We start from the raw sequence: 16232 nt of genomic DNA on the forward strand, positions 1-16232 counted from the left end.
TGTGTCTATGTGCGTGCAAGTATTCGTCAGTTTCCCCAGCATATTACGAAACACATCTCGGCTTCATCAAGATTCCCTCTTCTTTACTTCCCCCCCCTCCACCTCTCACGGTCCCCTCTAGAGGCTGTGGGTGGGTGGCAGGAAGAGTTAGTGGGAGAAGGGGGAAGAAGCATACCCGGTGCCTTGAGCCTTCACGCTATGCATATACGATCTTGCACAGAAATCTCCACGATAGCAAAGTGGTAGGCTAGGGTTTAGTATTCGTTTGTGTGTGCATGTACGCGCGCGCGCGCACGCGTGTGTGTGTATGTATGTATGTGTGTACCTTCTTTGCATCTTAACATATCCTGAAGCGATAGTACATGTGTGATAAGACGACCATTCCGTGCATTCGTTATGACATATTCGCCCTTACATGCAGGAATCCTCTCCATTCGAGTGTTGGAAGGGCAGGCACGGGGGACGGGGGGGGGGGAGATCCTGGAGAACACCCAAGGGCAGAGTCTTACACTATGAAATTCCGCGGATCTGGAAATGCGAGGCGAGGACGGTAACTACCAGATGACTACATTAAATGCGCATTTATCCATGAGATGGCGATAGCTGGAGGTCGGGTGAGGGGAAGAGAGAGGGAACAAGGAGTTCTTGAAATCTAAGACAGTTGTTCTTGAGTTGTGGTTTTGTGCCGTTTGGAACTACGCCGCGCAGATTCCTTTGGTTCACTCCCGCCTTACATATTGGGTGGTACTTTTCCTTTCACCCTGCATGCCGCCTAGCTATTTTATTAACGTGTAGGTAGCGTGGTAGAAATATCCCTGCACTTTTTTTTTATAAAGTTAATTGAAATCACAGACAAGCAAGTCCAATATGCAATGTAAATTATTCACACAAGTTCTATAATGTTACACATGCGCTCAGGCCTACAATTTATTGTATATTATAAATTACGTTTTTTTTATGAAATGCAACACATGAACGAGGCCTGCCTCGCAGCAGTAACTACAATAAAAGATGAAACATGATTGTTGTAGTGAAAAGCTTAATCTTGTAAAGCATTAAGTCGTCACAGTTCAGGCCTCTCTCTCTCTCTCTCTCTCTCTCTCTCTCTCTCTCTCTCTCTCTCTCTCTCTCTCTCTCTCTCTCTCTCTCTCTCTCTAAAAAAAAATATATATATATATATATATATATATATATATATATATATATATATATATATATATATAATTCAGGCCTCTCCACACACAAAAAAAATCATTACAATTGTAGGGGAGTGAGATATAGTACGTTACAATGTGTAAAGGACACATCTCCTTCATACAGGTACGTACACACACACACACACACACACACACACACACACACACACACACACACACACACACACGTACCTCGGAGGCACCATATGGCCGAATTTGGGTTCTTCCTTCATTAAGACGAAAAACAAACAAATAAATATATATTTTTTTATGTTTATTCTGACTCCTCCGCTGCCTTCGTTACTTGGTTTGCGTATTACTCTGAATGCTGAGGAAGCCATTTGTACCTGAGGGCGTGCGGGGGAGACTTGCGGCTGCTGGAGTGGGTAGGGGGGAGCGGAGGAGGGAGGAGAAGGAGAAAGAGGGGGGGTGAAAGAGGAGGGGGAGAGTGGAGGGGAGATGAAGTAGGTGCGAGAGATGGGGAGGAAGAAATGAAGAAGACTGGATGAGGAAGAGGGGATAAGAACAAAGAGGTGGAGGAGGAGGAGGAGGAGGAGAAGGAGAGTCGAGGGAAGGAAAGAGGGGAGATGAAGTAGGAGAGACAGATGGGGAAGGAAGAGGGGGATGCAGAGGTGAAGAAAGAAGAAGAGGAGGAGGAGGAGGAGAAAAGAGGGGAGATGAAATTGGAGACATGTGGAAGGAAGAGAAGAACACATGAATAAAAGGGGAAAGAAGGAAGAGGAAGAGAATGAAAGAGAGGAGATGAAGTAGGAGCGATGTGAAAGGAGAAAGAGGAGGAGAATGAGAGAGGGGAGATGATGTAGTAGGAGCGATGTAGAAAGAAGAGAAGAAGAATGCGTAAAGAAGAGGGGAAGAAAGAGGAGGAGGAGGAGGAGGATGCATGACGCCGCGTGCATGTTACGAGTCGTTGGCGTTCCTCGCATCATGGGCGTCTATCTCGGTATTATTTCGAGAATTCTTTGAGATGCAGCGGCGGCGGCAGCAGCAGCCATGAAGAGCCCTTTTGTGCAAGAGACGGGGAGAGCGCTCGCTCCGGAAATCTTCAGCTTTATTAATAAAAGTATTTGGAGTAGAGCACAAACACCAGGTAGGTCTAGAGAAGGATGGAGTTCGTGATTAAAGTACGTTTTGTTCGGTGCGATTATCGCTCAACGATGATCGTTCATGGCTCAATCATAATCGTTAACGATTGTCTAGAACATTATTTCTTTGTTTTTGAAAAGGGGATATTTGGCTTTGAGCGACTGCCGCTGGAGACGGAATGACAAGAATTAGCGCTCTAGACAATCGTTTCAGGATCATCGTTGAGCATTGAACGATCATCGTTGAGACCTTTGTGAGAGAGGAGTGCCACGGAAATTAATAAAATCGCCTGGCGGCAGGCATGCTAAGAGGAGAATTCCGTTAACATTAACTAAATCGTTCATTGAATGCCGTAGTTGAAATAGCAGATGACTTCGTTAAGGGACACCACGTAGGTAAAAGCAGTTTGCTATGAGGTTAACTCGTCTGGTGGAAGGTTTGGTTAACTTAGGATGGGATCAGGGTTAAGTGTATCGATGTGGCACTGGTTAACGAAATGTGTCTTGTTCGCACACGCGTCTTCGGTGGGTGAAGCCACGAGAAAGGCGCGAGGCTAAGGCACGTGCGGAGTGCGTCACGGGGTCTCCAGTCTAATGCTGTGCCTGCACACATATACATACAAATGAGCGAGCATGCATACGTACACACACACACACAAACACACACACACACACACACACACACACACACACACACACACACACACACACACACACACACAAACAAACACACAGTGGCATTGCTGTTCAAGTCGATTCTGCGAAAGAGAATTCTTGTTGCCATCGCCGCATGAGACCCTTCATCTTCCTTCTCCTCTTCCACCCTCTTCTTCCTCTTCTTCCTCCTCCAACCTCTTCCTCCTCCCCTCCACCCTCCTCCTCTTTCTAGTATTACCACTGCTGTTGCTGCTACTGCTCCTCCCCCTCCTTTTCCTGGTATTCTACTACTACTACTACTACTACCACCACCACCACCATCTGTACTCTTCCTCCTCCTCCTCCTAGTATTACTACTGCTGCTGCTACTCCTCCTCCTCCTCCTCCTCCTCCTTCTTTGCCTGGTATTACTACTACTACTGCTACTCTTCCTCCTCCCCGTCTGCAGCGGCCGCTACGCCTTCGCGATGTCCTCTCGGTGCCCTTTCTGGTGCGGCGCTCCCCTCGACGCGCGCGCGCGCGCCCGCCTGTCACCTTCACCCTGGTACTTTTGTTGGTGTTGTTTTCTCCTTCCTCTTTTTCTTTCGTTTCTCCTTCTTCTTCGTCGTCGTCTTCTGCCTCTTCTTTCGTCTCTTCTTCTTCGTCGTCTTCTTTCGTTTCTTCCTCCTCTTCTTCTTCTCTATCATCTTTTCTATCCTCTTCTCTTTCTTCTACTTCTCCTCTTTTTTTTTAGCCGTTTACCGTATGTTTTATGTCTCCCACTATTTTTACTTCATTTTTTTTTCATTCTATACCTCTTCTTCCTCTCTTCCCCCTTCCGTTTCATCGTCCATTTCGCCTTGCCTCCGTCATGTGTTATGTCGCTAGGCTTAGCTCCTCCTCCTCCTCCTTCAATATGTCCACATTGTATGCTGTATCAGTTTCATAAAACATTTTGAATGTGTATTGTTTCCTTTTGTTTTCCATCATATCTTTCGTGTATATTTTTTCTTCTTCCTAGACTACCTTTGATTTTTTCTGTTTTCTCTTTTCTTTGTACTTTTCATTTTTTTTTTCAAGTTTGCTTTCCGATTCTTCGTCTTCCTTCTCCTCCTGATCATCTTCCTCCATCTCCTTCCCTCGTCCTTCTCCTCCTCCTCCTCCTTCACTTTACCTCTCCCCTTCTCCAGTGTGTGTGTGTGCGCGCGCGCCTGTGTGTACATGTGTCCCTCCTGACCAGCAACAGAATAATCCTGACACAAAGTAGAATAAAGGTCCAAATTTGGTCTCGTGAAACAATAGTGAGAAACCCATTCCATCCTTCTGTGACATCTCAGCGTCGAACTTGAAGCCCCAAAAACTGACGGACAGTCGCCAAATTCAGATCTCATTGGTATACTCAGTGCTCTCAGGTTCATTAAGCACGTATCGATTTTTCGCCGTGCGCCATCCACGGCACGACGTCGTGCTCTCAAATAACCATGGGTGTCTATAGACGCCTTCACACGTCACGACCACGTGTGAAAGCGTCCGTAGACACCCGTGGTTATTTGAGAATACGACGTCGTGCCGTGTACGGCGAAAAGTCGATACGTGTGAGACGACGAGTCTTAGTGCATATTTCGCTCGTTCGCCCTTTTTTGTTGTGTCTAAATTTCTTAGGGATAAAATACAATACACGCGTAAAGGTGGCGACACACTAAGCATTTCTCACTAGCATGCTACTTGGTTTTCCTACTTCGTTTGAGTAGAAACGACTTCTGTTTTTTTTTTTTCAAATGTCAAATTACTCGTGCGTCATATAGTGAGAAGCTAAATGACGAACTACGAGAAGTTAAACCTAAAATATGAATGTTAGGAACATTATTGAGATGTTCTTAGGGGAAAGTCTAGAATATTGTAACCGAAGTCGTTTTTACTCGAACCAAGTAACATGCTAGCCTAGAGTGCCGCCACAGTGTATACGCCTCATACAAGACGAGTAATATAACCCCAGTCATATAACCCACTTCCTCACTCACTGTCCACCACAAGCATCAAACGCCGACTCAGCATCACGAGGTCCAGTAAAATACACATTTCGCTGACCCAGCAAACCCTAGCTTCGCGACAAACAGGCAACACACACACACACACACACTAACGCAGTCCACCGCCAGGCATGGCAATTACGAAAAACAACATAACAACGAGCTTCTCCCCTTTGGATACACATATATAATAAGTTTAGAGATGTACCTATACGTAAACATAAGAATTAGGTTGTAAGAAACTGTAGGCTCCCGTTAATAATCATGTAAGCACCATCGTCGGCAACCGACCGATTGTATGCGTCAGCTTATTTTTGAACAAAAACCAAACGCACGGCCCGAGGGAGCGGGTCGGTGACGTACTTGAATACTGTTAGTGGTGATGTTAAGGTGTAATAAGACTGTTAAAATCAAGGAAATAAAGTGAAGAAAATGTGACATAGTGTTTGATGTGTCCGGCTACGCCCTGGGAACCCTACGCACGGATACACACAGGACGACTGAAGAAAATGACACTTTTTAGACGGTAAATTAATTATAAAAAACAGATGGTTAAAATGATGAGATAGACTTTCATACGTGTGAATAAAATGACCAGGCGGTACACACAATCAAGAGATCCAATATTCGACAAAGAAAAATAATCGACCCAGTATTAACTCTTTTTTCGCAAAGACGCAACTTCCTTGGGTAAACAAGATAATTAGAATGTATCAACATCGATGAAAGTTGGTAATGGACATGGAGCTGTCTAGAGTAGTCCTTATGGTCTCTTGCAGTCTCTTTCATTCTCATGTTCTTATATAACAAATCATAAGAAAGTGATTTGGGATTCCACTTCAAGCTGCTGTTGGCCGCTGTCCATAGTGCGGTTAGAGTCCCGCAATCGGGTTGCACGAGATTGACAACGACGACGGACGAAGCAGGTTGAGAGTTGAGGTTGACATCTGCCAGGTCAAGTTCAGGGTTACCAATCTCTTGTTGTCTCCCTAGAGCCAGGCTTGCCAACCTCGTGCCTCCTTGCTGCTCCTTGTTGCTCGGTTTTTGCAGCTTCCGGAAAGCCAGAAGAAAGCCTGAGCGGTGATGGGATTTATATATTTTGTTCTGGTTAAAATCAGACAGGTAGGAATGGCGATTTAGTGAACAGACATGCGCACGCACAGCACACACACACGCACACTCACACACACACACACACACACACACACACACACACACACACACACACACACACACACATGCTTGCACACATGTTTGCATGTCATAACTGTGATAGAATATAAGAATGAAAGGAAATGCGTGTGTGAGAGAGAGAAAGAGAGAGAGAGAGAAAGAGAGAGAGAGAGAGAGAGGAGGGGAGATAGCAAGACTGAATGGGCGCTTGTTATCTCTAATGGAGCTGGAATTCGACGAAGACCTTGTTTACTAACCTTTCCGAAGTTGGTGGTAATCAACTTTAACTGCAGGTTGTCGTAATGGCGTGTAATTGCCCAATGTAAAAATGATGACATTTATCAGGAGAAGAATATGCCTCGTGTCATCGGAAGCCTGCTGGTCTCGCATTGGCTTACTTGTGCGTTCGAATCCCGCACTCCTTTCCGATTCCCCCAGCAGTGACTCTTACCTGCCCCCCCCCCAATAGTCTATAAAGCGCATAATAGGGCAAAGTTACTCAGCGCCTCCTGGCGTAGGCTCCTGACCACCTATAACGTTTTAAGTCGACATGACAGAGTGTGTACGTGAGCGAAGGAGACAGACAGACAGAGAGAGAGAGAGGAGGGAAAGGTAATAGGGACACATACAAAACTCGATCAGACTCCCGGCAGAAACCAACCAACCACACTCGAGGCTTTCTCGGGTTGCCACGAGAACCCAAATAAGGTTAGGTTGCGATAAAGAAGCGGGAATAGAGGTCACCTCAGGTGCTCTTATTTCTTCCCCCCCTCTTCCCCCTCTCCCCCCCGGATGGAAATCGACATAGAGTGGTCACTAAGCCCCCCGCCCCCCCCTTATCCAAATAAAACCCTCTGGCGTAAGATATAGAATAATATTCATTATGTGTACCATTGGCATAGACGGGTTAGGATTAAGAGTTAAACCTTTCACGCTCTAAAGGCGGTATCACAATGGGCTCCCACGGGCTTCACCAGTGTCGACAGTGATTTCGTTTGAGTAAAAACGACTTGGGTTACAATATTTTATTTCCAAACCTTCAAATATCAAATCATCTTTCCGTCATATATATATATATATAGATATATATATATATATATATGTATATATATATATATATATATATATATATATATATATATAGCAAAGTTGAATGATGAACTAAGAGATTGTCAGCCTATACGAATGTTAGACTAAAATGTTCTTAGGGAAGTCTAGAGAAGCGAAGTCCTATTCTAGTTATTCAATTGGAGGTTGAATGAAGGATGTCGGAGGAAGAAACACCCAGTGTGATAGCCCCCTTAGTACCCTCTCTTCCCCTCCCCTCCGCTAAGCTGAATATAATCGTTTGGCATTAACTAAAATAAAATATCTGAAGTGTGGCACAACACAAATGTGATTCTGATCTTGCTAAAACCAGGGAAATTTATCGCCTCGCCCCTCTCTCCCTTCTTTCCTCCAGCTTGGGTATAGACTATTTTCAGTCCCTCAGTATGAGTCAAGCCTCGTAGGTTTGACTATCCATCAGTAACACAACATCCCGTTGTTGAAAGTTATAATCAACATTTTACCACATAGTCCATGTGTTTCGAATAATGGATATATTTGTTCACCGTGTGTGTGTGTGTGTGTGTGTGTGTGTGTGTGTGTGTGTGTGTGTGTGTGTGCGCGCGTGCTTGGGAGAGAGAGTTGGAGTGAACTGTTCAGGTGACAGGGCTAAGGAGGGAGTGAAGGCGGGAGGGAGGGAGAGGAGGCGGGAGGGGAGGTGAGGGGAGGTGAGGGGAGGGAGGGAGTGAATGGAGGGCGTATTGGTAGGGTTTGAGGTTGTGCCCTGGGGTGGCGACGCTTCCAAGAAGAAGGCCTTCCTAAGTGCCCTTCAAGTATGACCCTTTACAGGCATTTGACTACACCGTCCACTGTATCCATTGGTTACAGGCCTACACACACACACACACACACACACACACACACACACACACACACACACACACACACACACACACACACACACACACACATATATATATGTATGTATGTTGTGTGGGTACCCTCTTGTATTTTCGTGGTTGAATGATAGCAGTCTGTAACTACGGAGGTAGGAGGCTGGTACCATTTCCCTCGCCGCACCGATAGTCCGTGGCTGATGACGCAACGAATCCATCTTTAGGTCAGGACGGACTCGGGAGAAGATCCGGTTTGGATCGATCAAGACTCGGTTGTGTATTGTGCATCCGTTAGTGAAACAAAACCTTCTGTTATTGATCGAAACCAGAGAGATATAGAAGAAATAAATGAATAAATAGCTCAATAAATGGATGAATAGATGAAGAAATAGGTAAGTGATAAATGATTGACAAATAGATTCATGGGTGAATAGATGGATGGATAGATGAATAATGAGTAGGTGGATACACGAATAAATATATAAAATTAATAAGCAAACACATAAACAAATAGATAGAAAAATAAGTGAATAAAGAAATGATTAAAGAAAATGGATAGATAAGTAAGTAAAAAGGCAGACAAATGAATGAAGCAAACAATTCTGCACGCCGGGTGAGAACCCGCTAGCCGAGACCATACCATGTCTCTCGACATTCCGCGCGTTGACGCCGAAGTCGTCTCTTACGGCGCTCCATCTCGTTTCTCGGGGACGCCTTCTGCAGCTAAGGCTGGGGGGGGGGGGGCAACGCCCGGGATACGTTTTAGTCCACATGGGTGTTCCAGAGCCTCACTAGGCGGTTTTAGTCAGCGGGAGGAAGACCTTGAGGCAGAACGGGGCCATAGGGTCCAGAGGTTCTCTCGCTCCTCCTGCAGATGAATGAATTAGACTGGCGGCGACTGGCAGTAGTATATGTCATTCGGTACGTAAGGGTATATTATGTAATCAGTTCTAGGTGTGTGTGTAATTACACTTCTAGGTACCATTGATTGTGTGTGTGCGTGAATGAACGTGCGTGAGAGGAAAAGAGAATGTATAGATAAATTTTTGTTTTGTTTTAATCGGTTTATTGAGTTAATTGTGATACACTGACAATATACAGTGTGTGTGTGTGTGTGTGTGTGTGTGTGTGTGTGTGTGTGTGTGTGTGTGTGCGCGCGCATTTTCTCTACCAATGAGGAAAGCGATGTAGATCGAAAGGAGGAAGGGGGCGGGGCGGGGCGGGGCTTCACTTGTGTCGGAGACGTTTTTGGTAATAATTATGCAACAGCTGATCGTGCATGACTGACTGTCTGTTGCACTTCGCCATCTGTTTCGCTCACGTGGCAGTGTTGTCATGCGCTGGGCTAAGTGCACAGTTGGTGATATTAATTCTTCAATGGTTCGTTACCATATATGGGTGATTTTTTTCTACTATACATATTGGACACAGCGTTAATCAGTGATACGGTAGGCAATGGGAAAGCAGGATAGATGGGTTGATTTGCGATGAGTAATTATAAGATTTTAATTATCTATTTGTTTCATCCTATTTGTTATTATAATTATCATTGTTTGTGACAAGGGATTATACGTCATTTTTTTTTTTTTCTTACTGGGTGCCAAGACTTGTGTCCTCTACTGTACTCGCTCAAGAAATCTTGCGTAAAGGTTTCTACAGATTTGGAAGAGTTTAGCTTGTGCCGCGTCCAAACGCGCAGTGCGATCGAACTGGTGTCTGCTCTTAGAGGGGGTTTACAATACGGTTCGTCGAACGCGGTTCGACAGACACGTGTTTAAAGTGTTGTGTGAACGGGATATTTGGTTGTCGAACACGTTGTTCGACAACCAAATACCCCGTTCACACATCACTTTAAACATGTGTCTGTCGAACCGCGTTCGACGAACCGTTACACCGTGTAAACCCCCTCTTACCCTCGACTCGAGGCAGAAACGAGCGCGTACGCGCGTTCAAGCACGCATGGTTGTGTACGTGTTCAGCTAGATGCGCAGACACACACACACACACACACACACACACACACACACACACACACACACACACACACACACACACACACACACACACACACACACACACACACACACACACACTCGCGCGCGCGCGTACTTATAATCAATCATAATCCATTGCTCACGCCTGAGGTAGAACGAAAACACGAAATTACGTTGCCAACAACGATTGTACCCACTGCCCGGCTCAGTGTGCGCAAATGCCGGGGACCCTGTTGCCAGGGCGTCGGAAAGGTGAGAGAGAGAGATAGAGAGGACGAGGGAGAGAGAGAGGGGGGGAGGGAGAGGGAGAGGATGTGGTGGATATTTATTGTGGTCTTTGTCAACTCACGTGCGACCTCACTCCCTCACTCACTCCACCCTCTCTCCCTCCCTCCACCCTCTCTCCCTCCCTCACTCACTCCCTCACTCCTCTCTCCCTCCCACCCTCCACCTTCCCTTCCTCTCTCACTGTCTTCATTCCTCCCTCTCTCCCTCTCTCCTACATTCACTTCCTCCCTTATTCATTTCCTCACTCCCTTTCTTACTCACTTCCTCACTCCCTCTCTCCCTCCCTATCTCACTCACTCCCTCACTCACGCGCATAGACAGTCTTCGTCCCTCCATCATCATTCCCAGGTGCAGGTTGTCTTGTGGGCGGCCCAGCCTCTTCATGGCTTGCATAGACTTGAACCCAAGTCACCTAAGCCCTACATCAGCTCCCCCGCTCTCCTCCCTCTCCTCCCTGTCACCAGCCCTTCCTCTCCCTCGCTTGCTCTCTTTTGTCTCCATTCTAGAGATGTTAAGCCCTTTCGCTGTAAAAGTGGTCTTCTTTTCCTGAATAAAATCGCTTGGTAGTAGACAAAACTAATGTACAAGTGTTAGTTTCACATCATCCTATTCGCGGGTTCGAGTCCCGCATTCCCCTCCGATTCCCAGCAGCGACTGTTTCTTGTCCCAACAGTCGAAGGACATATGGCAAAGAAAACAACTTCGGTCGCAGCTGATCAGCGCCTCCTGGCGTAGGATCCTTACCTAAAGGGCACAACCGTCGCGGCTTACCAGTCATTGTTACGCTTCTGAGCGCCTACAATGCTGACTATGAGTAATCGTAGATGCTAGTCAGTGGCTAGTTAGTATACAGATCATTAGTGGTAATTATAGTGAAGATGAGATCATATGCTCGTTATTAGCAGTTTCAACAGGGTGACACTTAGGGCTTTTGTTCTTGCTGAAGACAAGCGAAGCAAGAGGACGAACTTCATTTTGAAAGTAGGTGAGGTGCCGAATCCCGCCCGTAAGTCCCCCTCCCCTCCCCTCCCCTCCCCTCCTCCCAGAACGAACTTCATAAGTACGTCACAGTGTTGAAGAGGTACATGGGTATGTGGTGTGATACACCACAAGGAACTCTTGCGATGTTTTGTGGTTGGTTCCTTGGCGCTCTGGAGCACCACTTTGACCTCGGACCTCCTCCTTCAAGTATTTTTGATGTTCTTGTTCCTTTCTTGCAATTTCTTTGTTAACATATTCCTTCTTTGGAGATTCTGTTGTTATAGTTTTAACCCCTAGAATATGATGACGTATATAATGGTAAATTTTCCTCAAATTAAAAAGACAACTTTATGCATCTGAGGGGGTGAATTAGGATATGAAGGGGTAAAGGTTCATCGAGACTTAGCATATTACGCTATCTTGATAGCGTAATGGGCTAAGTCACTGACGCTTTGTCACGTCCGAGCTGAGTTTGAGTCCTCTGCTCGACCACGTTTCAATTTCCAACGCATACTTCCTTCGAGCTCTTCTCAGTCTCGACTGCGATCCCATGGAATTAAAAGTGATTTGTGGTTGAAAATATGTTAATATGTTCACTGGGAACCATTCAGTGTATGTGTATACACACGCACACACAGACACACACACACACACACACACACACACACACACATATATATTATATGGGAATGAAGAAGTCATAGTCACAGTATTTTGTCAAGGATAAACATTAGTAAAATCATTAAAGGGTTTATAACTTGTTTCACAAGAAAAAATCAATACATGTCCAATTCATTCTGATCACTGTAGTCGTGTGTGTGTGTGTGTGTGTGTGTGTGTGTGTGTTTAGAAGGATGAAGAGAGAGTAAGTGTTTCGTTGGAAACAAACGCCTTATGTGTTCTCTGTTGCGTAACAGTTCTGTTCGTGTCGGGCTAATCTTCATCGGGAGCAGCGCGTGTGGTGATACAGCCCGGAGGCTCTAGTATGCTGTACTGTGATCGTGTCTCCTAGGCACATCATGTGCCTATCTTCACTTTGTACCTTCACTGATGTGCCTGTCTTCATTATGCTTCACTGATTTGACTTGCATTCCGAGAAGAGGTTTCGCTAGCTGACATGCTGAGTTCTTCCCTGACGTCACGTGTGTGTGTGTGTGTGTGTGTGTGTGTGTGTGTGTGTATGTGTGGTGTGTGTGAACGGGGAAGGTAGAGGTTGCGGTAGGGGTTGGTTGGTCTGTCTTGCGCTCCTGGCATGTCACATCCGTAGACTTTTCACGGAGATTTGTCACTTCCTCCTAAACACTTTGAATGAAAAATGTGGGGATTTATATTTATTCCATGGTGTAATGGTGTACATTGGCACTCCACGAAGGTCCACATGGGATGGGATGATAATGTGTTAAGCGTTTTAGTAACAATCTTCATGGGATATCAATTACATGCTAATTCCCATTTACTTCGATTCTTCCCCATGCCTCACGATGGATCAAAAGGTCGTCTTATATTGTATTTTGGTTCATGTTTGTATGTACTACGTCGGCACATTGCCTGAAACTTCTGTTGACAAATTTACGTAATCATTGGCAAGGCATGCGTGCAAACGTATGCTAGGTATGTGCTCATGTATACAAACACTCGTACAAACACTCGTACGCGCGCGCACACACACACACACACACACACACACACACGAAAGGAGTCTGGCGCGTTTTTGTCCGGCTATTGGTAACCGCGCCTCCACGACTCGTGTACGAGACGGAGTCAGTCCTGACGACAACGTCGACGACGACGACAACGACGACCGGCTCAAACGCGGTCGGGTCGTCCGGTCTTCGCGTCGTCGGTCAGAACTTGCTTCGTACCTGCTGGAGGAGGAGGAGGAGGAGTGCCATTCTGGACATTGTGGTGTCCCAAAGACGTCGCTTTTGAGATCCCCTGTCAAGTGATAGTATTGTCCTTCCTCTTCCTCCTCCTCTTCCTCGTCCTTAACCATCCTCTTCTTTCTCCCCCACTCTCTCTCTCTCTCTCTCTCTCTCTCTCTCTCTCTCTCTCTCTCTCTCTCTCTCTCTCTCTCTCTCTCTCTCTCTCTCTCTCTCTCTCTCTCTCTCTCTCTCTCTCTCTCTCTCTCTCCCTCCCTCTCCCTCCCTCCCTCCCTCCTTCCCTCCCTCCCCTGGGCATGCAGAGTCCCTCCCCTATGGCGAGCGCCAGGTCATTCTATTCAGCTGAAGGGTGAGGTCTTACTGCATGAAGGACCCTTTCGAGTCGAGACATCTTCGAGTTTCTGGCCCTCCATAAAACTGAACCGAAGAGTCTGGCGTTATCCGGAACGAATTTCTTTGTCTGTGGCATCGAACTGAAGAGGTTGGAATGCCATGTAATGCAAAAGGATTATTCTTTGTCGGGGTTCGGATTTTATAAAACCAATAACTGAAATCGAGATTTTCAGGGTTTTTGTGACTATGTGAAAGGAAAAGGTAGGTGTGCGTGTGTGTATGTGTGTGCGTGTGTACGTGTGTGTGTGTGTATGTGTGTGTCTGTGAGTGTGTGTGTGTGTGTGTGTGTGTGTGTGTGTGTGTGTGTGTGTGTGTGTGAAGAACTCGTTCTCTTTCCTTGACAGCTCAGTGCATTTGTCTGTTGACCTCTATGGGAAACTAAACATTTTGTCAGGATTTTCCTTGTTTTCTTCTTTATAATCGTTGCCTTGAGGGTTTTATTTTTATGTTCGTGTGTGTGTGTGTTTGTGTGTGTGTGTGTGTGTGAGAGAGAGAGAGAGAGAGAGAAAAGTAGAAAGAGAGTGAAAGAGAAAGAGAAGAGGAGAAGAACCTTCGGTATGTGTACTTCCAGGCCGAATTCTATGTTATTGGTGTGTATTACGAGTGTGCGCCTCTTTCCTTGACAACCCGTTTTTGTTTTGTTTGTTGGCCTCTTTGGAAACTTGAACTTTTAGACATGAATTTTCCTCGTTTTCTTTTTGCATATATTAATAGAAACTAGATCTCTCTTCCTCTCTCTCCTCTCTCTCTCCTCTCTCTCTCCTCTCTCTCTCTCCTCTCTCTCTCTCCTCTCTCTCTCTCTCTCTCTCTCTCTCTCTCTCTCTCTCTCTCTCTCTCTCTCTCTCTCTCTCCCTCTCATTCACTCTGTGTGCGTGTATGTTTATGTACACGTATGCGTGCGTACATGTATGTTTATACGATGAGGGAGAAGGATAATTTGGGAAGAGCCGGAATTTGATGGCGACAGTTCGCCTTTTGTCCCTGTTGATGACACTAACGTGCAAAGATCCCACGACATTTCTTCGTGATGATATGATGTGTGCGGTCGAGTACTGGTTCTAGTTTTCTGCTTAGTTTTTACTTTATTGTGAAAAGTATTGTTTATGCAGAGAAATAAATCGAATAAGGAGGAACGAAACGTCTTTTGAGAATTTTAGTCCGAAGTTCTGCCAAACTAGATTTCTTCGTAGTATTTCAAGAGACGCGAATTTTCTTGTACATACAAATATATAAAAAATAAAGAACATATATATATTTTTTTTTGTTAAGTCTCATTAGCAATCTGCGGAACAAATTGTACACACATACACACACACACACACACACACACACACACACACACACACACACACACACACATATATATATACATCACTTCCCATCCCTGCATCAACCATAGGGATGGGTTTATAAAATTAGCAGGAGCCTCAAGCACTTTAATCATCAAGGAGGTCAAGAGGACGATTGAGAACGGAGGGGGAAACGGCATGGTCGGAGTCACCTGAGAAGTATTGAGAACGGATGAGGGTATGGAGGTACATGGAGGGAGAGGAACATGGCAAGGATGAAGTACACAAGCTGTTCATTTTCTGAGACTATGTGTACTTTGAGAATGTCCTGGTAAGGACGAAACATCAGTGAATAAAACTCCAACTGTTCTCTGTTTTTAGCGCACCAACCTTCCACTCATTTGTCTTTCATACTTGAACATATATATATATATATATATATATATATATATATATATATATATGCGTGTGTGTGTGTGTATTCCTTCCTTTGAATCTTTTTCATTCACTCCATTTTTCGTCTTACTTCAGTCTTCTACCCCTTTCCTCTCCCCTTTGAGCACCCCGCTCTCTCTCTCTCTCTCTCTCTCTCTCTCTCTCTCTCTCTCTCTCTCTCTCTCTCTCTCTCTCTCTCTCTCTCTCTCTCTCTCTCTCTCTCTCTTTTTGAGACTAACAGAAGTCTTGTCTATTTTCTTTTCTAATTCGCCATCTCATCCACACCGTGACTACAATTCTCTTTCACTATTTTACGACGACGACTCTCTTTCTTCGCGTCGTCTCTAACGGTGTTACTTTTGCCAGCATCTCTTCTTATTGTCGACTTGAGCTCTGTAATCTTCGCAAGCCTCTTCAGCTTATTATCGAAACTTCTTTATTTTTCGACAGGTTTTTCCTGCTGTACATTTATCATCACTGTTTTTTTTCTTCTCATTTTTTGTTTTCTTCTAATTCAATTGCATCACTGTCTCGCTTCCTCCCACCTTTCCTCCCAAGCTCATGTGTCTTCATCCAACCCCGCTCTCTCTCATTCTCTCTCTCTCTCTCTCTCTCTCTCTCTCTCTCTCTCTCTCTCTCTCTCTCTCTCTCTCTCTCTCTCTCTCTCTCTCTCTCTCTCTCTCTCTCTCTCTCTCTCTCTCTCTCTCTCTCTCTCTCTCTCTCTCTCTCTCTCTCATAGGAAAGGTTAGCCTTTAACTTCAAACCACCTTAGTCATTCCCATAATCCTGTATGCAGGTCGTCGCATCTCTGTCCCGTGCCATGACCCCATTTTGCTCCCTTTAACTACCCATACTGTACATTGTGCCTACAATCTCCATATTAACAACCTC

General features: G+C 45.3%; 1 protein-coding gene across 5 annotated transcripts in view; it reads left to right on the forward strand.

The window, feature by feature from the left end:
- LOC143025564 (uncharacterized) overlaps positions 1–16232 on the forward strand; it is a 444744-nt gene that overhangs the window by 321260 nt on the left and 107252 nt on the right. The window contains exon 1 of one of the 5 annotated variants that reach the window (XM_076185441.1): positions 5460–5491. The exons of the other annotated variants lie outside the window; for them this stretch is intronic. Within the exon in view, the coding sequence (XP_076041556.1) occupies positions 5475–5491 (17 nt within the window). The 5' untranslated portion in view covers positions 5460–5474. Of the gene's footprint in view, positions 1–5459; positions 5492–16232 lie in introns of those variants that run through there. 5 annotated transcript variants of the gene reach the window in all.

Source organism: Oratosquilla oratoria, chromosome 5 (genome assembly GCF_046742065.1).
Source record: "Oratosquilla oratoria isolate Oo_2021 chromosome 5, ASM4674206v1, whole genome shotgun sequence".
NCBI classification, from domain to species: Eukaryota; Metazoa; Arthropoda; class Malacostraca; order Stomatopoda; family Squillidae; genus Oratosquilla; species Oratosquilla oratoria.